General features: G+C 46.4%; 2 protein-coding genes across 2 annotated transcripts; both read right to left on the bottom strand.

The window, feature by feature from the left end:
• Nucleotides 1-153: 153 nt before the first annotated feature.
• On the bottom strand, nucleotides 154-4507 carry LOC116359935 (actin, non-muscle 6.2). The gene is made up of 6 exons (XM_031814031.1): nucleotides 4375-4507; nucleotides 3779-3905; nucleotides 2225-2464; nucleotides 1522-1960; nucleotides 843-1024; nucleotides 154-634 (listed from the first exon to the last, which is right to left on the bottom strand). The coding sequence occupies exons 2-6, from the start codon at nucleotides 3902-3904 to the stop codon at nucleotides 491-493; spliced, it is 1131 nt and encodes a 376-aa protein (XP_031669891.1). The 5' UTR covers nucleotide 3905; nucleotides 4375-4507; the 3' UTR covers nucleotides 154-490.
• A 14080-nt stretch (nucleotides 4508-18587) lies between these two features.
• LOC116359936 (actin, non-muscle 6.2-like) lies at nucleotides 18588-23203 on the bottom strand. The gene is made up of 6 exons (XM_031814032.1): nucleotides 22810-23203; nucleotides 22199-22325; nucleotides 20646-20885; nucleotides 19955-20393; nucleotides 19280-19461; nucleotides 18588-19074 (listed from the first exon to the last, which is right to left on the bottom strand). The coding sequence occupies exons 2-6, from the start codon at nucleotides 22322-22324 to the stop codon at nucleotides 18931-18933; spliced, it is 1131 nt and encodes a 376-aa protein (XP_031669892.1). The 5' UTR covers nucleotide 22325; nucleotides 22810-23203; the 3' UTR covers nucleotides 18588-18930.
• Nucleotides 23204-25492: the final 2289 nt, after the last annotated feature.

Here is a 25492-nt window from a genome sequence, read left to right as displayed (position 1 = left end):
GATTTAACCTGCAGTGGGTTCCAGCCAATGACAAATACATTAAGTGTGTTTACAAATCACATCATTCCCTGAAATTATCAGTAAATTTTAAAAAGTAAAATAAAAATCAAACACATTACAAGACTTAATGTTGCAAATAGACTACACAGAGTATCACATTACAGTGAATGTTTATTCAATGGCCCAGTAGCAGATGTTACATACAAGACTAATAGTAACAAATACAACACAAGGCAGAATGTTACAACCCTAACACTGAGCCTACCCAGAAACCACCCTGTCACTCCCCCCCCAGGACACCATGTAGAACTGAAACAATATGGCTTTATCTCTACCGGTTAGGATAGGTGGAAGTCACTGCTACTCATCTGATCATTTTAGAGCCACACAAATTAGGGGACAGGGGCAAGGTGTTGGCTTCTGGACAGGAGAGCCATCTGAAATAACAGACTCCCTGAAAGGAGTAACACCGAGGTTAAGAGTCAAGGCTTTAGAAACATTTGCGGTGGACGATAGACGGGCCGGATTCCTCGTATTCCTGCTTGGAAATCCACATCTGTTGGAAGGTGGAGAGAGAGGCCAGGATGGAACCGCCAATCCACACAGAGTATTTACGCTCGGGAGGGGCGATGATCTGGCAACAAGTGATTTGAACGTATTCATTAGTTAAACAGGGAGATCTAAAGTGGTTCTAGTACAGAATAGTCATAAATTAGATGTCTGATGAAAGTATTTGGGAAGCCAAAAAGATCACATGAGAAAAAAATTAAATGGGCTAGTCGAGAGATGCCACACTGAATGCCCATGGGCTAAAAGTCACAGAATTACACGTGAATGCCCACCTTAATCTTCATAGTAGGGGGTGCCAAGCCACTGATCTCCTTCTGCATTCGATCAGCGATGCCAGGGAACATGGTGGTTCCACCTGAGAGAACAGTGTTGGCATACAGGTCTTTCCTGATGTCCACATCACACTTCATGATAGAGTTGTAGGTGGTCTCGTGTACTCCAGCGCTTTCCATGCCTACAAAAGCAAGCATGTACATGTCAATGGCAGCCCCAGGAACAGATATTAACAGGCCTACAAGTATGGCTCTTTTAATGAGGTCAGTGAACACGCAACTGGCAAGAACCTCAGAGCTCCAGAGGATTGTATAGTGGTGAATGACTGTCACTAAGCTGAGTAACATTGTCGAGACAAGAACATTTGTACCTGTATTAAAGAGCGACTCCAGTGGCCAAATGGAACCTTTGTCCACTGATTTATAAAAAATACATTTAAAAAATGCCAGAAAGTTGTGTGTTTATGAATAGTCATATCAATACATAACTGAGGGTGCATCTTGTGTGACCTCTACCAAGAGGAAACATCATTTTCAGAGCCTCCATTTTAGTAGTGGATAGAAGTGACGATTTCAGGACTAGAATTACTATATATAGTCACCAACCAGAGACAAATGGCTTTTAACAAAGACATTTTCAGCTGAAGTTCCTCTTTAAAGACACAGAAAAACATCTCACCAATGAAGGACGGCTGGAACATGGTTTCAGGGCACCGGAAGCGCTCGTTGCCGATAGTGATGACCTGTCCATCAGGCAGCTCGTAGCTCTTCTCCAGAGAGGAACTGGAGGCAGAGGTCTTCATCTCCTGCTCAAAGTCCAGCGCCACGTAGGCCAGCTTCTCCTTGATGTCGCGCACAATCTCCCTCTCGGCCGTGGTGGTGAAGCTGTAGCCACGCTCAGTCAGGATCTTCATCAGGTAGTCCGTGAGGTCGCGTCCGGCCAGGTCCAGACGCAGGATGGCGTGGGGAAGAGCGTAGCCCTCGTAGATGGGCACCGTGTGGCTAACGCCATCCCCGGAATCCATCACGATTCCTGTGGTGCGGCCAGATGCGTACAAAGAAAGCACGGCCTGGATACCTACATACATGGCTGGGCTGTTGAAGGTCTCAAACATGATCTGGTGGAAGAATAGAAGGTGGGAATTAGGACTGTGAGAGACTCTTTATAAAAAGGGTGTTTTAAACACCTACAAATACTGCTAAGAATGGGAGGCCCACCACTACTCAATACCTACCCTCAGGCAAGGTGAACAGAGTAACCCTGATGTGAAACTGCTCTACATTCTGCTAGTGGATGAGGAGTCCATGTAAATAAAATGGCTGGGTTTATTTACTACTGCCACAGTGTTTATTTGTAAGAAACACTAAATGCCCCCACTTACCTGGGTCATCTTCTCCCTGTTGGCTTTGGGGTTGAGTGGGGCCTCTGTGAGCAGGACGGGATGCTCTTCGGGGGCCACACGCAGCTCATTGTAGAAGGTGTGATGCCAGATCTTCTCCATGTCATCCCAGTTGGTAACAATGCCGTGCTCGATGGGGTACTTCAGAGTCAGGATGCCCCTCTTGCTCTGGGCCTCATCTCCCACGTAGCTGTCCTTCTGTCCCATGCCCACCATCACACCCTGGGGAAAGAGACATTACGTTACACTTTGTCCCTGCACTACGCATAAACTGAAGTTACACTACAGAAGTTGTTTTCATCAAATGTTGGCTTGAGTTGCCTGTATGCGCTGTGTATGTGAAACAATCAATTTCTTAACTCATGAAATCACAATCTTTAGTTTTAGGCTACCAATACATTATGCTTTTGTTAGTGGGTTTGGGGAGGGGTGTCCCTTTTTTAATGAGGCCATTTCTGGACAATATTTGTCCATTTAGTGGACCTCTTGGCTCAAGAGCCCCCCCAGAAGGAAGAGTTCTGTATCGCCTCTTCAAACTATCCAAAGTCAAATATAGGAGATAGAGAACATTAGTATATGTAGACACATGCTCAAACATCTCAATTCCAAAATCATGGGTATTAATATAGAGTTGGTCCCCTCCTTTGCTGCTATAATAGCCTCCAGTCTTCTGAGAAGGCTTTCCACTAGATGTTTGAACAATGCTGTGGGGAATTGCTTCCATTCAGCCACAAGAGCATTAGTGAAGTCAGGCACTGATGTTGAGCAAATAGGCCTGACTTGCAGTCAGTGTTCCACTTAATCACAAAAGTGTTCGATGGGGTTGAGGTCCGAGCTCTGTGCAGGCCAGTCAAGTTCTTCCATACGATCCACAGAAAATTTCTGTATGGACCTCGCTTTGTGCACAAGAGTAGTGTCATGCTGGAACAGGAAATGGTCTTCACCCAAACTGTTGCCACAAAGACAAGAGCACAGAATCATCCAGAATGCTGTAGCGTTAAGATGTCCCATTAATGGAATTAAGTGGCCTAACCTGAAACATGTAAAACAGCCCCAGACCATTATTCCTCCACCAAACTTTAGTTGACACTACACAGTCGGGCAGGTAGCATTCTCCTGGCATCCGTCAAACTGCTTCCAGGGGCAGATTGAAACTCGGTCAGGAGTGTTGCAACCAAGATCAGATCATTTTTACATGGTTCAGCAGTCCCATTCTGTGAGCATGCGTGGCCTACCACTTCACAGCTGAGCTATTGTTGCTCCTAGAGGTTTCCACTTCACGATAACAGCACTTACAGTTGACCAGGGCAGTTCCAGCAGGGCAGAAACTTGACAAACTGACTTGTTGGAAAGGTGGCATTCTAGGACAGTGCCACGTTGAAAGTAGGAGCTTTTCAGTAAGGCCCTTCTACCAACAACATGTGGATGAAAAAGCTAAATCCACTAATTTGAAGGAGTGTCCACATACAGTTTGTGTATAAAAGTATAGCCTATATTAAGTGAATCCGATATCCAAGAGCCCAGTATGGTTCCAACCTGATGTCTGGGTCTTCCAACAATGGAGGGGAAGACAGCACGGGGAGCATCATCCCCTGCAAAACCAGCCTTGCACATGCCTGAACCATTGTCAACCACCAGTGCAGCAATATCATCTTCAGCCATTCTGGAAAAAAACAAATGAGGATTAATGAATCAAGGCCTAAAAAGCAAGAACAAAGCCATACCATTTTCTGGGTCAGGGTATATCATCAATACAGACCACCAATTACTACAGTATAAAATGAGACATTAAGTGTAGACATAGGACCATAGTCAGCTGTAATTCATAACAATTAGTTAAAATGTTTAACCCGTGACTTAATAAAGACAACTAGTCTACTAGCAGACCTTGTAAAAATAGTGGAATTGAACCAAATACAATCATTTGGAACAAAGCAAAGAATTCTAATCAGTAATTTATTCTCTCAATATATGGCTCGGATCCCAACAGCTCAAACACGTATTCACAGACAAATCCAAGCAAAGCTGTATTTCAAATCAAGTGATTTATCCATAGCTAGAACACATTTAGCGATACAACTCGACATTTCAGATTGGCTTTCTCAAACGTCGGGATAGTGGCGTTTGCTTACCTGTCAGTTAGGATGCTTTCTCTTCAAGAATCCGGGAATGATGTCTTCAATGAAGTGTAGCATCCACATTTCAGCAGGAGACTATATACCTCCTTTTCTCCCCAACCGTGCCTCATCCTCCGCCTTCGCGTTCACCTGCTCACACCAAATATGGGCATTGTTTTCAAAAAAAGACACCTGATTGGATTGGGAGGTGTTTTACGGTGGAAGTGACCGTTGTCATTCACATGGTAGACGATATTAAAGAGATTGGAACGTAACAGGTACATGTTGGGTTAGCCGAAAGGTTTTGGGTAATTTAAATTCAGTATAATTTGGAAATGTAAGCAACGTCGTTGAATGTGTTAGCAGGCTAACCGAATATCAAGTGAACCCACATTGTGGGAAAAAGACCACAAAGAAGAGGTCTGGGGAAAAGAGGTCTGGGGCGATCATATTGTAGTGAGACAAAAGTAGTCGATAGTGCGCGATCAAATGTAATACCTCTATGTGCTCGATTCCTTCGTAATTTATGATCATGGCTTGATTGTTTTGTTTTGTTAAATAAATGTTTCCCAAACTATTATTTTGAAAGATCAGCTGCGTGTCATGCATCAGATCTGCGCACCCTGGACCAGAGTGTTGCATCGAAAGTTTGACGAGAGACAGGCATAGGTGGGCTATGCTGCCCTTCATAGTCTGCTGACATTAATCAAATACATATTAGACCATGTCAAATACGTGACCTGTGTTTAGTTATTCTGTACTTTACAATGCAACCTCAAAGCACCTAGTATACACAGGCAGCCTAATTCTGATCTGATTGGTCAAAATACCAATAATTGGGCAAAATATCAGAATTGGGCTGCCTTTGGGTAAAAATCAGGTATAATTGCTCCCGAAATACAGGCTAGCAGAAGGCAATTCTTGTAAAAAAAAACAACCTCAATGTGTGAGAGGCCTGTACTTGTCTGTGGGGCTGTAATTGGCTAACAGGCAGTAGTGGTGTTTGGATAAAATCACTGGCGTTAGCCAAACCTATGTGTTGTGATAATTGCGTTGTTTGCTCTATAACATGTTAGCTCATATGCCTTGCGACCGTGATATATGGGCCTAAGGTCGAGACAATAAGAAGACATGGTGGCAGAATAAATTTTAAAAAAAACTGGTGAAATCCACAAAGCATATTGAATGTAACAAACAGTTACATGACCTACAGCATTGTCAAGTTAATGTTTCTGACATTTTCAGACTACTAAACAACTGTTGATTTAGAACCACAGAGTTGCCACAAGTTGCAAAGAAAACAGAAGGGAAACAGCAGGGGCATACTCTGGAGGTCTGGAGTACTGCTCATACACTGGAGGTCTGGAGTACTGCTCATACTCTGGAGTACTGCTCATACACTGGAGGTCTGGAGTACTGCTCATACACTGGAGATCTGGAGTACTGCTCATACACTGGAGATCTGGAGTACTGCTCATACACTGGAGGTCTGGAGTACTGCTCATACACTGGAGGTCTGGAGTACTGCTCATACACTGGAGGTCTGGAGTACAGCTCATACACTGGATATCTGGAGTACTGCTCATACACTGGAGGTCTGGAGTACTGCTCATACACTGGAGGTCTGGAGTACTGCTCATACACTGGAGGTCTGGAGTACTGCTCATACACTGGAGGTCTGGAGTACTGCTCATACACTGGAGGTCTGGAGTACTGCTCATACACTGGAGGTCTGGAGTACTGCTCATACACTGGAGGTCTGGAGTACTGCTCATACACTGGAGGTCTGGAGTACTGCTCATACACTGGAGATCTGGAGTACTGCTCATACACTGGAGGTTCTGGACTACTGCTCATACACTGGAGATCTGGAGTACTGCTCATACACTGGAGGTCTGGAGTACTGCTCATACACTGGAGGTCTGGAGTACTGCTCATACACTGGAGGTCTGGAGTACTGCTCATACACTGGAGATCTGGAGTACTGCTCATACACTGGAGATCTGGAGTACTGCTCATACACTGGAGATCTGGAGTACTGCTCATACACTGGAGGTCTGGAGTACTGCTCATTTTTTTATTTAACCTTTTTTTAACCAGGTAGGCAAGTTGAGAACAAGTTCTCATTTACAATTGCGACCTGGCCAAGATAAAGCAAAGCAGTTCGACACATACAACGACACAGAGTTACACATGGAGTAAAACAAACATGCAGTCAATAATACAGTAGAAACAAGTCTATATACAGTGGGGCAAAAAAGTATTTAGTCAGCCACCAATTGTGCAAGTTCTCCCACTTAAAAAGATGAGAGAGGCCTGTAATTTTCATCATAGGTTCACATCAACTATGACAGACAAAATGAGGGAAAAAAATCCAGAAAATCACATTGTAGGATTTTTTATGAATTTATTTGCAAATTATGGTGGAAAATAAGTATTTGGTCAATTATAAAAGTTTATCTCAATACTTTGTTATATACCCTTTGTTGGCAATGACAGAGGTCAAATGTTTTCTGTAAGTCTTCACAAGGTTTTCACACACTGTTGCTGGTATTTTGTCCCATTCCCCCATGCAGATCTCCTCTAGAGCAGTGATGTTTTGGGGCTGTTGCTGGGCAACACGGACTTTCAACTCCCTCCAAAGATTTTCTATGGGGTTGAGATCTGGAAAAATGTAACTTCCGGCGCCGACAGAGATGGCCGCCTCGCTTCGCGTTCCTAGGAAACTATGCAGTTTTTTGTTTTTTTACGTGTTATTTCTTACATTAGTACCCCAGGTCATCTTAGGTTTCATTACATACAGTCGAGAAGAACTACTGAATATAAGATCAGCGTCAACTCACCATCAGTACGACCAAGAATATGTTTTTCGCGACGCGGATCCTGTGTTCTGCCTTACATACAGGACAACGGAGTGGATTCCATGCAGCGACCCCAAAAAACGACTCCGAAAGAGAGGGAAACGAGGCGGTCTTCTGGTCAGACTCCGGAGACGGGCACACCGTGCACCACTCCCTAGCATTCTTCTTGCCAATGTCCAGTCTCTTGACAACAAGGTTGATGATATCCGAGCAAGGGTAGCATTCCAGAGGGACATCAGAGACTGTAACGTTCTTTGCTTCACGGAAACATGGCTAACCGGAGAGACGCTATCCGAAGCGGTGCAGCCAACGGGTTTCTCCACGCATCGCGCCGACAGAAACAAACATCTTTCTGGTAAGAAGAGGGGCGGGGGCGTATCCCTTATGGCCAACGTGACATGGTGTGATGAAAGAAACATACAGGAACTCAAATCCTTCTGTTCACCTGATTTAGAATTCCTCACAATCAAATGTAGACCGCATTATCTACCAAGAGAATTCTCTTCGATTATAATCACAGCCGTATATATCCCCCCCCAAGCAGACACATCGATGGCTCTGAACGAACTTTATTTAACTCTCTGCAAACTGGAAACGATTTATCCGGAGGCTGCATTCATTGTCGCTGGGGATTTTAACAAGGCTAATCTGAAAACAAGACTTCCTAAATTTTATCAGCATATCGATTGCGCAACCAGGGGTGGAAAGACCTTGGATCATTGTTACTCTAACTTCCGCGACGCATATAAGGCCCTTCCCCGCCCCCCTTTCGGAAAAGCTGACCACGACTCCATTTTGTTGATCCCTGCCTACAGACAGAAACTCAAACAAGAGGCTCCCACGCTGAGGTCTGTCCAACGCTGGTCCGACCAAGCTGACTCCACACTCCAAGACTGCTTCCATCACGTGGACTGGGAGATATTTCGTATTGCGTCAGATAACAACATTGACGAATACACTGATTCGGTGTACGAATTCATTAGAACGTGCGTTGAAGATGTCCCATAGCAACGATTAAAACATTCCCTAACCAGAAACCGTGGATTGATGGCAGCATTCGTGTGAAACTGAGAGCGCGAACCACTGCTTTTAATCAGGGCAAGGTGTCTGGTAACATGACCGAATACAAACAGTGCAGCTATTCCCTCCGCAAGGCTATCAAACAAGCTAAGCGCCAGTACAGAGACAAAGTAGAATCTCAATTCAACGGCTCAGACACAACAGGTATGTGTCAGGGTCTACAGTCAATCACGGACTACAGGAAGAAATCCAGCCCAGTCACGGACCAGGATGTCTTGCTCCCAGGCAGACTAAATAACTTTTTTGCCCGCTTTGAGGACAATACAGTGCCACTGACACGGCCTGCAACGAAAACATGCGGTCTCTCCTTCACTGCAGCCGAGGTGAGTAAGACATTTCAACGTGTTAACCCTCGCAAGGTTGCAGGCCCAGACGGCATCCCCAGCCGCGCCCTCAGAGCATGCGCAGACCAGCTGGCCGGTGTGTTTACGGACATATTCAATCAATCCCTATACCAGTCTGCTGTTACCACATGCTTCAAGAGGGCCACCATTGTTCCTGTTCCCAAGAAAGCTAAGGTAACTGAGCTAAACGACTACCGCCCCGTAGCACTCACATCCGTCATCATGAAGTGCTTTGAGAGACTAGTCAAGGACCATATCACCTCCACCCTACCTGACACCCTAGACCCACTCCAATTTGCTTACCGCCAAAATAGGTCCACAGACGATGCAATCTCAACCACACTGCACACTGCCCTAACCCATCTGGACAAGAGGAATACCTATGTGAGAATGCTGTTCATCGACTACAGCTCGGCATTCAACACCATAGTACCCTCCAAGCTCGTCATCAAGCTCGAGACCCTGGGTCTCGACCCCGCCCTGTGCAACTGGGTACTGGACTTCCTGACAGGCCGCCCCCAGGTGGTGAGGGTAGGCAACAACATCTCCTCCCCGCTGATCCTCAACACTGGGGCCCCACAAGGGTGCGTTCTGAGCCCTCTCCTGTACTCCCTGTTCACCCACGACTGCGTGGCCACGCACGCCTCCAACTCAATCATCAAGTTTGCGGACGACACAACAGTGGTAGGCTTGATTACCAACAACGACGAGACAGCCTACAGGGAGGAGGTGAGGGCCCTCGGAGTGGTGTCAGGAAAATAACCTCACACTCAACGTCAACAAAACTAAGGAGATGATTGTGGACTTCAGGAAACAGCAGAGGGAACACCCCCCCCATCCACATCGATGGAACAGTAGTGGAGAGGGTAGCAAGTTTTAAGTTCCTCGGCATACACATCACAGACAAACTGAATTGGTCCACTCACACAGACAGCATCGTGAGGAAGGCGCAGCAGCGCCTCTTCAACCTCAGGAGGCTGAAGAAATTTGGCTTGTCACCAAAAGCACTCACAAACTTCTACAGATGCACAATCGAGAGCATCCTGGCGGGCTGTATCACCGCCTGGTATGGCAACTGCACCGCCCTGAACCGTAAGGCTCTCCAGAGGGTAGTGAGGTCTGCACAACGCATCACCGGGGGCAAACTACCTACCCTCCAGGACACCAACACCACCCAATGCTACAGGAAGGCCATAAAGATCATCAAGGACATCAACCACCCGAGCCACTGCCTGTTCACCCCGCTGTCATCCAGAAGGAGAGGTCAGTACAGGTGCATCAAAGCTGGGACCGAGAGACTGAAAAACAGCTTCTATCTCAAGGCCATCAGACTGTTAAACAGCCACCACTAACATTGAGTGGCTGCTGCCAACACACTGTCAATGACACTGACTCAACTCCAGCCACTTTAATAATGGGAATTGATGGGAAATGATGTAAATATATCACTAGCCACTTTAAACAATGCTACCTTATATAATGTTACTTACCCTACATTATTCATCTCATATGCATACGTATATACTGTACTCTATATCATCGACTGCATCCTTATGTAATACATGTATCACTAGCCACTTTAACTATGCCACTTTGTTTACATACTCATCTCATATGTTATACTGTACTCGATATCATCTACTGTATCTTGCCTATGCTGCTCTGTACCATCACTCATTCATATATCCTTATGTACATATTCTTTATCCCCTTACACTGTGTATAAGACAGTAGTTTTTTGGAATTGTTAGTTAGATTACTTGTTCGTTATTACTGCATTGTCGGAACTAGAAGCACAAGCATTTCGCTACACTCGCATTAACATCTGCTAACCATGTGTATGTGTGACAAATAAAATTTGATTTGATTTGATTTGGCTAGGCCACTCCAGGGCCTTGAAATGCTTCTTACGAAGCCACTCCTTCGTTGCCCGGGCAGTGTGTTTGGGATCATTATCATGCTGAAAGACCCAGCCACGTTTCATCTTCAATGCCCTTGCTGATGGAAGGAGGTTTTCACTCAAAATCTCACAATACATGGCCCCATTCATTCTTTCCTTTACAAGGATCAGTCGTCCTGGTCCCTTTGCAGAAAAACAGCCCCAAAGCATGATGTTTCCACCCCCATGCTTCACAGTAGGTGTCACGTTCTGACCCTAGTTCTTGTGTTATTTGTTTGTTTTAGTTTGTCAGGACGTGAGTTGGGTGGGCATTCTATGTTTTATGTTTCTAGGTTGGTTTTCTGTGTTCGGCCTAGTATGGTTCTCAATCAGAGGCAGGTGTCGTTAGTTGTCTCTGATTGAGAATCATACTTAGGTAGCCTGGGTTTCACTGTTGTTTTGTGGGTGATTGTTTCCGTGTCTGTGTTTGTTCGCCACACGGTACTGTTTCGGTTTTGTTCACGTTTATTGTTTGTATTTGTTTTCATGTTGAGATTTTCATATTAAAAACCATGGACACTTACCACGCCGCATCTTGGTCCAATCCTTGCTACAGACGAGGAGGAGGAAAACCCTTACAGAATCACCCACCAACCAAGGACCAAGCGGCGTGGTAACAGACAGCGGCAGCAGCAGCAGCAGCAGCGGCCAGCATCACAATACTCCTGGACACGTGAGGATATTTTGAACAGAGAAGGACCCTGGGCACAGGCTGGGGAATATCGCTGCCCCAAAGCAGAGCTGGAGGCAGCGAAAGCTGAGCGGCGGCTATATGAGGAGGCAGCACGGCAGCGCGACAGTTACGAGAGGCAGCCCCCAAAATGTTTTGGGGGCGGGGGCACACGGGGAGTGTGGCTAAGCCAGGTAGCAGACCTGAGCTCACTCCTCGTGCTTATTATAAACATTGCGTTACTGGTTAGGCACCGTGTTATGCGACTAAGCGCACGGTGTCGCCAGTACGTGCACATGGCCCAGTGCACTATAGGGCAGCCCCCCGGAAGTGTCAGGCGAGTGTGGGCATCCAGCCAGGGCGTATGGTGCCTGCTCAGTGTGTCTGGTCACCGGTATGCCGTTTCGTTCCAGGGTATCCTGCGCCGGCTCTGCGTGCTGTGTCTCCGGGGCGCTGGGAGGGTGCAGTGCGTCCTATGCCTGCGCTCCGCTCATGCCGGGCAAATGTGGGAGTGGAGCCTAAGGGAGAGGTGCGCGTAGTAGGCACTAGATCTCCAGTGCTTACCAACAGCACCGGTTCAACCTGTGCCTGCACTCTGGAGGGTCTGGGCTAGAATAGTTATCCAGCCTGGGGGAGTGGTGCCAAGGCTGCGCATCAGAGCTCCAGTGCTCCCCCACAGCACGGTCCTTCAGGTGACTCCTCCTAACACCAAGCCTCCTGGAGGTCTCCCCAGCCTGGTGGGTCCTGTGGCAGCCCCACGCACGTCTCTCTGTCTCCTCCCTACAGGTGCTCTCGTCTGTCCAGAGCTGCTAGAGTCTCCCGTCCGTCCAGAGCTGTTAGAGCCTTCCTCCTCTCCAGAGCTGCTAGAGTCTCCCGTCTCTCCAGAGCTGCTAGAGGCTCCCGTCTGTCCAGAGCTATTAGAGCCTTCCTCCTCTCCAGAGCTGCTAGAGTCTCCCGTCTCTCCAGAGCTGCTAGAGTCTCCCGTCTGTCCAGAGCTGCTAGAGTCTCCCGTCTGTCCAGAGCTGCTAGTCTCCCGTCTGTCCAGAGCTGTTAGAGCCTTCCTCCTCTCCAGAGCTGCTAGTCTCCCGTCTCTCCAGAGCTGTTAGAGTCTCCCGTCTGTCCAGAGCTGTTAGAGCCTTCCTCCTCTCCAGAGCTGCTAGAGTCTCCCGTCTGTCCAGAGCTTCTAGAGTCTCCCGCCTGTCCAGAGCTGCTAGAGTCTCCCACCTGTCCAGAGCTGCTAGAGTCTCCCATCTGTCCAGAGCTGCTAGAGTCTCCCGTCTGTCCTGAGCCGCCAGAGCCGCCAGTCTGTCCTGAACCGCCAGAGCCACCAGTCTGTCATGAGCCGCCAGAGCCCCAGGCTGTCATTAGCCGCCAGTACCACCAGTCAGCATGGAGCCGCCAGAGCCACCAGTCAGCATGGGGCCGCCAGAGCCGCCAGTCAGCATGGAGCCGCCAGAGTCGTCAGCCAGCCAGGAGCCGCCAGAGTCGTCAGCCAGCCAGGAGCCGCCAGAGTCGTCAGCCAGCCAGGAGCTGCCAGAGCCGTCAGTCAGCCAGGAGCTGCCAGAGCCGTCAGTCAGCCAGAAGCTGCCAGAGCCGTCAACCAGCCTGAGCTACCTCTCAGTCCTGAGCTACCTCTCAGTCCTGTGCTACCTCTCAGTCCTGAGCTACCCCTCAGTCCTGAGCTGCCCCTCAGTCCTGAGCTGCCCCTCAGTCCTGAGCTGCCCCTCAGTCCGGAGGAATTTGTTAAGTCCAGGGGTGTCCCTCAGTCCTGTGGGCCTATTTATTAGGGTTCCCAGGTCAGGGTCGGCGGCAAGGGTCACCGTTCCTAGGAGGCCACAGAGGCAGACTAAGACTATGGTGAAGTGGGGTCCATGTCCAGCGCCAGGGCCGCCACCGCGGAAAGATGCCCACCCAGACCCTCCCCTATAGGTTCAGGTTTTGCGGCCGGAGTACGCACCTTGGGGGGGGGGGGGGGGGGGGGGGGGGTTACTGTCATGTTCTGCCCTAGTTCTTGTGTTATTTGTTTGTTTTAGTTGGTCAGGACGTGAGTTGGGTGGGCATTCTATGTTTTGTGTTTCTAGGTTGGTTTTCTGTGTTCGGCTGAGTATGGTTCTCAATCAGAGGCAGGTGTCGTTAGTTGTCTCTGATTGAGAATCATACTTAGGTAGCCTGGATTTCACTGTTGTTTTGTGGGTGATTGTTTCCGTGTCTGTGTTTGTTCGCCACACGGTACTGTTTCGGTTTTGTTCACGTTTATTGTTTTGTATTTGTGTTCATGTTGAGATTTCATATTAAAAACCATGGACACTTACCACGCCGCATCTTAGTCCGATCCTTGCTACACCTCCTCTTCAGACAAAGAGGAGGAAAACCCTTACAGTAGGTATGGTGTTCTTTGGATGCAACTCAGCATTCTTTTTCCTCCAAACACGACGAGTTGAGTTTTTACCAAAAAGTTATATTTTGGTTTCATCTGACCATATGACATTCTCCCAATCTTCTTCTGGATCATCCAAATGCTCTCTAGCAAACTTCAGACGGGCCTGGACATGTACTGGCTTAAGCAGGGGGACACATCTGGCACTGCAGGATTTGAGTCCCTGGCGGCGTAGTGTGTTACTGATGGTAGGCTTTGTTACTTTGGTCCCAGCTCTCTGCAGGTCATTCACTAGGTCCCCCCGTGTGGTTCTGGGATTTTTGCTCACCGTTCTTGTGATCATTTTGACCCCACGGGGTGAGATCTTGCATGGAGCCCCAGATCGAGGGAGATTATCAGTGGTCTTGTATGTCTTGTATTTAAGAGCAATTGGAGGCCACGGAAGGAGAGTTGTATGGCATTGAAGCTTGCCTGGAGGGTTGTTAACACAGTGTCCAAAGAAGGGCCAGAAGTATACAGAATGGTGTCATCTGCGTAGAGGTGGATCAGAGACTCACCAGAAGCAAGAGCGACATCATTGATATATACAGAGAAGAGAGTCGGGCCAATAATTGAACCCTGTGGCACCCCCATAGACTGCCAGAGGTCCGGACAGCAGACCCGCTGGGTTGACACACTGAACTCTATCAGAGAAGTAGTTGGTGAACCAGGCGAGGCAATCATTTGAGAAACCAAGGCTGTCGAGTCTGCCGATGTGGATGTGGTGATTGACAGAGTCGAAAGCCTTGGCCAGATCATTGAAAACAGCTGCACAGTAATGTTTCTTATCGATGGCGGTTAAGATATTGTTTAAATCAAATCAAATCACATTTATTTATATAGCCCTTCGGACATCAGCTGATATCTCAAAGTGCTGTACAGAAACCCAGCCTAAAACCCCAAACAGCAAGCAATGCAGGTGTAGAAGCACGGTGGCTAGGAAAAACTCCCTAGAAAGGCCAATACCTAGGAAGAAACCTAGAGAGGAACCAGGCTATGTGGGGTGGCCAGTCCTCTTCTGGCTGTGCCGGGTGGAGATTATAACAGAACATGGCCAAGATGTTCAAATGTTCATAAATGACCAGCATGGTCGAATAATAATAAGGCAGAACAGTTGAAACTGGAGCAGCAGCACAGTCAGGTGGAAGTTGAAACTGGAGCAGCAGCATGGCCAGGTGGACTGGGGACAGCAAGGAGTCATCATGTCAGGTAGTCCTGGGGCATGGTCCTAGGGCTCAGGTCAGTTGAAACTGGAACAGCAGCATGGCCAGGTGGACTGGGGACAGCAAGGAGTCATCATGTCAGGTAGTCCTCGGGCATGGTCCTAGGGCTCAGGTCCTCCGAGAGAGAGAAAGAAAGAGAGAAGGAGAGAATTAGAGAACGCACACTTAGATTCACACAGGACACCGAATAGGACAGGAGAAGTACTCCAGATATAACAAACTGACCCCAGCCCCCCGACACATAAACTACTGCAGAATAAATACTGGAGGCTGAGACAGGAGGGGTCAGGAGACACTGTGGCCCCATCCGAGGACACCCCCGGACAGGGCCAAACAGGAAGGATATAACCCCACCCACTTTGCCAAAGCACAGCCCCCACACCACTAGAGGGATATCTTCAACCACCAACTTACCATCCTGAGACAAGGCTGAGTATAGCCCACAAAGATCTCCGCCACGGCACAACCCAAGGGGGGGGCGCCAACCCAGACAGGATGACCACAACAGTGAATCAACCCACTCAGGTGACGCACCCCCTCCAGGGACGGCATGAGAGAGCCTCAGCAAGCCAGTGACTCAGCCCCTGTAATAGGGTTAGAGGCAGAGAATCCGAGTGGAAAGAGGGGAACCGGCCAGGCAGAGACAGCAAGGGCGGTTCGTTGCTCCAGAGCCTTTCCGTTCACCTTCCCACTCCTGGGCCAGACTACACTCAATCATATGACCCACTGAAGAGATGAGTCTTCAGTAAAGACTTAAAGGTTGAGACCGAGTTTGCGTCTCTGACATGGGTAGGCAGACCGTTCCATAAAAATGGAGCTCTATAGGAGAAAGCCCTGCCTCCAGCTGTTTGCTTAGAAATTCTAGGGACAATTAGGAGGCCTGCGTCTTGTGACCGTAGCGTACGTGTAGGTATGTACGGCAGGACCAAATCAGAGAGATAGGTAGGAGCAAGCCCATGTAATGCTTTGTAGGTTAGCAGTAAAACCTTGAAATCAGCCCTTGCTTTGACAGGAAGCCAGTGTAGAGAGGCTAGCACTGGAGTAATATGATCACATTTTTGGGTTCTAGTCAGGATTCTAGCAGCCGTATTTAGCACTAACTGAAGTTTATTTAGTGCTTTATCCAGGTAGCCGGAAAATAGAGCATTGCAGTAGTCTAACCTAGAAGTGACAAAAGCATGGATTAATTTTTCTGCATCATTTTTGGACAGAATGTTTCTGATTTTTGCAATGTTACGTAGATGGAAAAAAGCTGTCCTCGAAATGGTCTTGATATGTTCTTCAAAAGAGAGATCAGGGTCCAGAGTAACGCCGAGGTCCTTCACAGTTTTATTTGAGACGACTGTACAACCATTAAGATTAATTGTCAGATTCAACAGAAGATCTCTTTGTTTCTTGGGACCTAGAACAAGCATCTCTGTTTTGTCCGAGTTTAATAGTAGAAAGTTTGCAGCCATCCACTTCCTTATGTCTGAAACACATGCTTCTAGCGAGGGCAATTTTGGGGCTTCACCATGTTTCATTGAAATGTACAGCTGTGTGTCATCCGCATAGCAGTGAAAGTTTACATTATGTTTTCGAATAACATCCCCAAGAGGTAAAATATATAGTGAAAACAATAGTGGTCCTAAAACGGAACCTTGAGGAACACCGAAATTTACAGTTGATTTGTCAGAGGACAAACCATTCACAGAGACAAACTGATATCTTTCCGACAGATAAGATCTAAACCAGGCCAGAACATGTCCGTGTAGACCAATTTGGGTTTCCAATCTCTCCAAAAGAATGTGGTGATCGATGGTATCAAAAGCAGCACTAAGGTCTAGGAGCACGAGGACAGATGCAGAGCCTCGGTCCGATGCCATTAAAATGTCATTTACCACCTTCACAAGTGCCGTCTCAGTGCTATGATGGGGTCTAAAACCAGACTGAAGCATTTCGTATACATTGTTTGTCTTCAGGAAGGCAGTGAGTTGCTGCGCAACAGCCTTCTCTAAAATTTTTGAGAAGAATGGAAGATTCGATATAGGCCGATAGTTTTTTATATTTTCTGGGTCAAGGTTTGGCTTTTTCAAGAGAGGCTTTATTACTGCCACTTTTAGTGAGTTTGGTACACATCCAGTGGATAGAGAGCCGTTTATTATGTTCAACATAGGAGGGCCAAGCACAGGAAGCAGCTCTTTCAGTAGTTTAGTTGGAATAGGGTCCAGTATGCAGCTTGAAGGTTGAAGGTTTAGGTTTAGGACCTTGAGCGTGGCTGAGGTGCACCCATGACCAGCTCTGAAACCCGATTGCATAGCAGAGAGGGTATGGTGAGATTCGAAATGGTCGGTAATCTGTTGACTTGGCTTTCGAAGATCTTAGAAAGGCAGTGTAGGATAGATATGTCTGTAGCAGTTTGGGTGAAGAGTGTCCCCCACTTTGAAGAGGGTGATGACCGCAGCTGCTTTCCAATCTTTGGGAATCTCAGACGACACGAAAGAGGTTGAACAGGCTAGTAACAGGGGTGGCAACAATTTCGGCAGATAATTTTAGAAAGGGTCCAGATTGTCTAGCCCGGCTGATTTGTAGGTCCAGATTTTGCAGCTCTTTCAGAACATCAGCTGACTGGATTTGGGAGAAATACACTGGAGGTCTGGAGTACTGCTGGTTTTCTGTTCTACCTAATCATTATTGGCACCCACCTGGTATCCCAGGTCTAAATCAATACCTGATTAGAGGGGAACAATGAAAAATAAAGCAGTGGAACTGGCTTCCAGTCCAGATATGAATATGAGGGCTATACAGTATCAGTTCTAGGTACATGCAGCCACCAAAAAAACAGACTAAGATCCAAGGGTTTAGATTACACCACTGAGGTTCTCACATGCTCAGTCAGCACAGTCTTCACTACCAGTGTAGGTCATGTGACAATGTGAAAGCAGCACCTGCTCCCCTAGTGTAGGGCATGTGAAGACAGCACTGCCATCTATTGGACATCATGTAAATCAGGGATCTCCAGCTGTGGGCCTGGAGTCTGCAGGTGTTACTTCCAGGACTAACCCTAGCACTGTTCGATTGGATCATTAAATTACACCCATCTGGTGCCCCAGGTCTAGATAAATACTGAAAATAATCAGTGAACCTGGCTTCGAGTGAAATGTGCCTGCCATATGAAGTCCCACCCAGTTGACCGATACCAAAACAGGCTTTGGGTCAAGCGAGCTCTTTGGTAAACTCACCTGCTTCAGTCTGGGATTTAATTACTGTCATCAGGTGTTTTAGCACTGGTGTAGAACACACACCTGCAAAGCTTTTCATGACAAGTCCCCCCTGATATAAAATGAGCTGTCCTCTTATGTTCACGTCATCGCTGATGTGATTAGAACAGCTACTTCCGTTCATTAGCATGTACTCCTGTCAAAGACAGTGGGCTTTCAGTGGACATTATAGAAGTGGCTTCCTTGCCTTCCTCTATACTGAGATGAAAGGATGTCAGCACATCCCAAAGATCTGAGAGATGAAGCCATAAACACGAGTTTCACCAAGAGAATTTAACAATGAGAAAACCATTTGATTTAACCTGCAGTGGGTTCCAGCCAATGACAAATACATTAAGTGTGTTTACAAATCACATCATTCCCTGAAATGATCAGTACATTTTTGAAAAGAAGTGTCAAACGCATTACAAGACTTAATGTTGCAAATAGACTACACAGAGTATCACATTACAGTGAATGTTTATTCAATGGCCCAGTAGCAGATGTTACATACAAGACTAATAGTAACAAATACAACAAGGCAGAATGTCACAACCCTAACACTGAGCCTACCCAGAAACCACCCTGTCACTCCCCCCAGGACACCATGTAGAACTGAAACAATATGGCTTTATCTCTACCGGTTAGGATAGGTGGAAGTCACTGCTACTCATCTGATCATTTTAGAGCCACACAAATGCTTAGGGGACAGGGGCAAGGTGTTGGCTTCTGGACAGGAGAGCCATCTGAAATAACAGACTCCCTGAAAGGAGTAACACCGAGGTTAAGAGTCAAGGCTTTAGAAACATTTGCGGTGGACGATAGACGGGCCGGATTCCTCGTATTCCTGCTTGGAAATCCACATCTGTTGGAATGTGGAGAGAGAGGCCAGGATGGAACCGCCAATCCACACAGAGTATTTACGCTCGGGAGGGGCGATGATCTGGCAAGAGATTTGAACGTATTCATTAGTAAAACAGGGAGATCTAAAGTGATTCTTGTACAGAATAGTCATAAATTAGATGTCTGATGAAAGTATTTGGGAAGCCAAAAAGATCACATGAGAAAAAAATTAAATGGGCTAGTCGAGAGATGCCACACTGAATGCCCATGGGCTAAAAGTCACAGAATAACACGTGAATGCCCACCTTAATCTTCATAGTAGGGGGTGCCAAGCCACTGATCTCCTTCTGCATTCTATCAGCGATGCCAGGGAACATGGTTGTTCCACCTGAGAGAACAGTGTTGGCATACAGGTCTTTCCTGATGTCCACATCACACTTCATGATAGAGTTGTAGGTGGTCTCGTGCACTCCAGCGCTTTCCATTCCTACAAAAGCAAGCATGTACATGTCAATGGCAGCCCCAGGAACAGATATTAACAGGCCTACAAGTATGGCTCTTTTAATGAGGTCAGTGAACACGCAACTGGCAAGAACCTCAGAGCTCCAGAGGATTGTAGTGGTGAATGACTGTCACTAAGCTGAGTAACATTGTCGAGACAAGAACATTTGTACCTGTATTAAAGAGTGACTCCAGTGGCCAAATGGAACCTTTGTCCACTGATTTATAAAAAATACATTTAAAAAATGCCAGAAAGTTGTGTGTTTATGAATAGTTATATCAATACATAACTGAGGGTGCATCTTGTGTGACCTCTACCAAGAGGAAACATCATTTTCAGAGCCTCCATTTTAGTAGTGGATAGAAGTGACGATTTCAGGACTAGAATTACTATATATAGTCACCAACCAGAGACAAATGGCTTTTAACAAAGACATTTTCAGCTGAAGTTCCTCGTTAAAGACACAGAAACATCTCACCAATGAAGGACGGCTGGAACATGGTCTCAGGGCACCGGAAGCGCTCGTTGCCAATAGTGATGACCTGTCCATCAGGCAGCTCGTAGCTCTTCTCCAGAGAGGAACTGGAGGCAGAGGTGTTCATCTCCTGCTCAAAGTCCAGTGCCACGTAGGCCAGCTTCTCCTTGATGTCACGCACAATCTCCCTCTCGGCCGTGGTGGTGAAGCTGTAGCCACGCTCAGTCAGGATCTTCATCAGGTAGTCCGTGAGGTCGCGTCCGGCCAGGTCCAGACGCAGGATGGCGTGGGGAAGAGCGTAGCCCTCGTAGATGGGCACCGTGTGGCTAACGCCATCCCCGGAATCCATCACGATTCCTGTGGTGCGGCCAGATGCGTACAAAGAAAGCACGGCCTGGATACCTACATACATGGCTGGGCTGTTGAAGGTCTCAAACATGATCTGGTGGAAGAATAGAAGGTGGGAATTAGGACTGTGAGAGACTCTTTATAAAAAGGGTGTTTTAAACACCTACTGCTAAGAGGCCCACCACTACTCAATACCTACCCTCAGGCAAGGTGAACAGAGTAACCCTGATGTGAAACTACTCTACATTCTGCTGGTGGATGAGGAGTCCATGTAAATAAAATGGCTGGGTTTATTTACTACTGCCACAGTGTTTATTTGTAAAAAAACACTAATGCCCCCACTTACCTGGGTCATCTTCTCCCTGTTGGCTTTGGGGTTGAGTGGGGCCTCTGTGAGCAGGACGGGATGCTCTTCGGGGGCCACACGCAGCTCATTGTAGAAGGTGTGATGCCAGATCTTCTCCATGTCGTCCCAGTTGGTAACAATGCCGTGCTCGATGGGGTACTTCAGAGTCAGGATGCCCCTCTTGCTCTGGGCCTCATCTCCCACGTAGCTGTCCTTCTGTCCCATGCCCACCATCACACCCTGGGGAAAGAGACATTACGTTACACTTTGCCCCTGCACTATACAAACTCAAGTTACACTACAGAAGTTGTTGGCTCAAGAGCACCCCCAGAAGGAAGCGTTCTATATAGCCTCTTCAAACTCTATCCCAAAGTCAAATAGAGAGATACAGTAATGTTCTCTAAGTGGACACATGCTCAAACATCTACATTCCAAAATCATGGGTATTAATATGGAGTTGGTCCCCTCCTTTGCTGCTATAATAGCCTCCAGTCTTCTGAGAAGGCTTTCCACTAGATGTTTGAACAATGCTGTGGGGAATTGCTTCCATTCAGCCACAAGAGCATTAGTGAAGTCAGGCACTGATGTTGAGCAAATAGGCCTGACTTGCAGTCAGTGTTCCACTTAATCACAAAAGTGTTCGATGGGGTTGAGGTCCGAGCTCTGTGCAGGCCAGTCAAGTTCTTCCATACGATCCACAGACCATTTCTGTATGGACCTCGCTTTGTGCACAGGAGTATCGTCATGCTGAAACAGGAAATGGTCTTCACCCAAACTGTTGCCACAAAGACAAGAGCACAGAATCATCCAGAATGCTGTAGCGTTAAGATTTCCCATTAACGGAATTAAGCGGCCTAGCCTGAAATATGAAAAACAGCCACAGACCATTATTCCTCCACCAAACTTTAGTTGACACTACACAGTCGGGGCAGGTAGCGTTCTCCTGACATCAGTCAAACCCAGATTCATCTGTCAGACTGCAAGATGGTTAAGCGTGAGTCAACACTCAAGAGAACGTGTTTCCACTGCGCCAGAGTCTAATGGCAGTGAGCTTTACACCACGATGCGCATAGTGATCTTAGGCTTGTGTGCAGCTGCTTGGCCACGGAAACTAATTTCATTAAGCGCCGGACGAACAATTCTTGTGCTGACGTTGCATCAAGGGGCAGTTTGGAACTTGGTAGGGAGTGTTGCAACCAAGGGCAGACCATTTTTACATGCTTCAGCAGTCCCATTCTGTGAGCTTGTGTGGCCTACCACTTCACAGCAGATCTATTGTTGCACCTAGATGTTTCCACTTCACGATAACACTTAGTTGACCAGGGCAGCTCTAGCAGGGCAGAAATTGGACAAACTGACTGGTTGGAAAGGTGAAATTCTAGGACAGTGCCACATTGAAAGTCAGAGCTTTTCAGTAAGGCCCTTCTACAGACAACATGTGGATGAAACAGCCAAATCCACTCATTTGAAGGAGTGTCCACATATAGTTTGTGTATAAAAGTATAGCCTATATTAAGTGAATCCGATATCCAAGAGCCCAGTATGGTTCCAACCTGATGTCTGGGTCTTCCAACAATGGAGGGGAAGACAGCACGGGGAGCATCATCCCCTGCAAAACCAGCCTTGCACATGCCTGAACCATTGTCAACCACCAGTGCAGCAATATCATCTTCAGCCATTCTGTAAAAAAACAAACGATGATTAATGAATCAAGGCCTAAAAAGCAAGAACAAAGCCATACCATTTTCTGGGTCAGGGTATATCATCCAGACTAACAATTACTACAATATAAATGAGACAAATTAGAGGTCCCCATTAGTAAGTGTAGACATAGGACCATAGTCGGCTGTAATTTGTAACAATTAGTTAAAATGTTTAACCAGTGACTTAATAAAGAGAACTAGTCTACTAGCAGACCTTGTAAAAACAGTGGAACTGAACCAAATACAATCATTTGGAACAAAGCAAAGAATTCCAATCAGTCATTTATTTTTTCTCAATATATGGCTCCGATCCCAAAAGCTCAAACACGTATTCACAGACAAATCCCAGCAAAGCTGTATTTCAAATCAAGTGATTTATCCATAGCTAGAACACATTTAGCGATACAACTCGACATTTCAGATTGGCTTTCTCAAACGTCGGGATAGTGGCGTTTGCTTACCTGTCAGTTAGGATGCTTTCTCTTCAAGAATCCGGGAATGATGTCTTCAATGAAGTGTAGCATCCACATTTCAGCAGGAGACTATATACCTCCTTTTCTCCCCAACCGTGCCTCATCCTCCGCCTTCGCGTTCACCTGCTCACACCAAATATGGGCATTGTTTTAAAAAAAAGACACCGGATTGGATTGGGAGGTGTTTTACGGTGGAAGTGACCGACCGTTGTCATTCACATGGTAGACGATATTAAAGAGATTGGAAGGTAACAGGTACATGTTGGGTTAGCCGAAAGGTTTTGGGTAATTTAAATTCAGTATCATTTGGAAATGTAAGCAACGTCGTTGAATGTGTTAGCAGGCTAACCCAATATCAAGTGAACCCACATTGTGGAAAAAGACCACAAAGAAGAGGTCTGGGGAAAAGAGGTCTGGGGCGATCATTTTGTAGTGAGACAAAAGTAGTCGATAGTGCGCGATCAAATGTAATACCTCTATGTGCTCGATTCCTTCGTAATTTATGATCATGGCTTGATTGTTTTGTTTTGTTAAATAAATGTTTCCCAAACTATTATTTTGAAAGATCAGCTGCGTGTCATGCATCAGATCTGCGCACCCTGGACCAGAGTGTTGCATCGAAAGTTTGACGAGAGACAGGCATAGGTGGGCTATGCTGCCCTTCATAGTCTGCTGACATTAATCAAATACATATTAGACCATGTCAAATACGTGACCTGTGTTTAGTTATTCTGTACTTTACAATGCAACCTCAAAGCACCTAGTATACACAGGCAGCCTAATTCTGATCTGATTGGTCAAAATACCAATAATTGGGCAAAATATCAGAATTGGGCTGCCTTTGGGTAAAAATCAGGTATAATTGCTCCCGAAATACAGGCTAGCAGAAGGCAATTCTTGTAAAAAAAAAAAAACTCAATGTGTGAGAGGCCTGTACTTGTCTGTGGGGCTGTATTGGCTAACAGGCAGTAGTGGTGTGTGGGTAAAATCACTGGGGAAGTTAAACCTATGTGTTGTGATAATTGCGTTGTTTGCTCTATAACATGTTAGCTCATATGCCTTGCGACCGTGATATATGGGCCTAAGGTCGAGACAATAAGAGGACAGTGGCTGAATAAATTCAACAACACCTTTGTTTCATCACAAAACTGTTACATGATCTACAGCATGGTCAAGTTAATGTTTCTGACATTTTCAGACTACTAAACAACTGTTGATTTAGAACCACAAAGTTACCACAAGTTGCAAAGAAAACAGAAGGGAAACAGCAGGGGCATACTCTGGAGGTCTGGAGTACTGCTCATACACTGGAGGTCTGGAGTACTGCTCATACTCTGGAGTACTGCTCATACACTGGAGGTCTGGGGTACTGCTCATTTTTTTATTTCACCTTTTTTTAACCAGGTAGGCAAATTGAGAACAAGTTCTCATTTACAATTGCGACCTGGCCAAGATAAAGCAAAGCAGTTCGTCACATACAACGACACAGAGTTACACATGGAGTAAAACAAACAATCAGTCAATAATAACAGTAGAAACAAGTCTATATACAGTGGGGCAAAAAAGTATTTAGTCAGCCACCAATTGTGCAAGTTCTCCCACTTAAAAAGATGAGAGGCCTGTAATTTTCAGTAATTTCAGTAATTTTCAACTATGACAGACAAAATGAGGGAAAAAAATCCAGAAAATCACATTGTAGGATTTTTGAATGAATTTATTAGCAAATTATGGTGGAAAATAAGTATTTGGTCAATAACAAAAGTTTATCTCAATACTTTGTTATATACCCTTTGTTGGCAATGACAGAGGTCAAACGTTTTCTGTAAGTCTTCACAAGGTTTTCACACACTGTTGCTGGTATTTTGGCCCATTCCCCCATGCAGATCTCCTCTAGAGCAGTGATGTTTTGGGGCTGTTGCTGGGCAACACGGACTTTCAACTCCCTCCAAAGATTTTCTATGGGGTTGAGATCTGGAGACTGGCTAGGCCACTCCAGGACCTTGAAATGCTTCTTACGAAGCCACTCCTTCGTTGCCCGGGCGGTGTGTTTGTGATCATTATCATGCTGAAAGACCCAGCCACGTTTCATCTTCAATTCCCTTGCTGATGGAAGGAGGTTTTCACTCAACATTTCACAATACATGGCCCCATTCATTCTTACCTTTACAAGGATCAGTCGTCCTGGTCCCTTTGCAGAAAAACAGCCCCAAAGCATGATGTTTCCACCCCCATGCTTCACAGTAGGTGTCACGTTCTGACCCTAGTTCTTGTGTTATTTGTTTGTTTTAGTTGGTCAGGACGTGAGTTGGGTGGGCATTCTATGTTTTGTGTTTCTAAGTTGTTTTTCTGTGTTCGGCCTAGTATGGTTCTCAATCAGAGGCAGGTGTCGTTAGTTGTCTCTGATTGAGAATCATACTTAGGTAGCCTGGGTTTCACTGTTGTTTTGTGGGTGATTGTTTCCGTGTCTGTGTTTGTTCGCCACACGGTACTGTTTCGGTTTTGTTCACGTTTATTGTTTTGTATTTGTGTTCATGTTGAGTTTTTCATATTAAAAACCATGGACACTTACCACGCCGCATCTTGGTCCGATCCTTGCTACACCTCCTCTTCAGACGAAGAGGAGGAAAACCCTTACAGAATCACCCACCAACCAAGGACCAAGCGGCGTGGT

The sequence above is a fragment of the Oncorhynchus kisutch genome, unplaced genomic scaffold, assembly GCF_002021735.2.
Source record: "Oncorhynchus kisutch isolate 150728-3 unplaced genomic scaffold, Okis_V2 Okis06b-Okis10b_hom, whole genome shotgun sequence".
NCBI lineage: Eukaryota > Metazoa > Chordata > Actinopteri > Salmoniformes > Salmonidae > Oncorhynchus > Oncorhynchus kisutch.
This window is presented reverse-complemented; position numbering and strand designations above follow the sequence as displayed.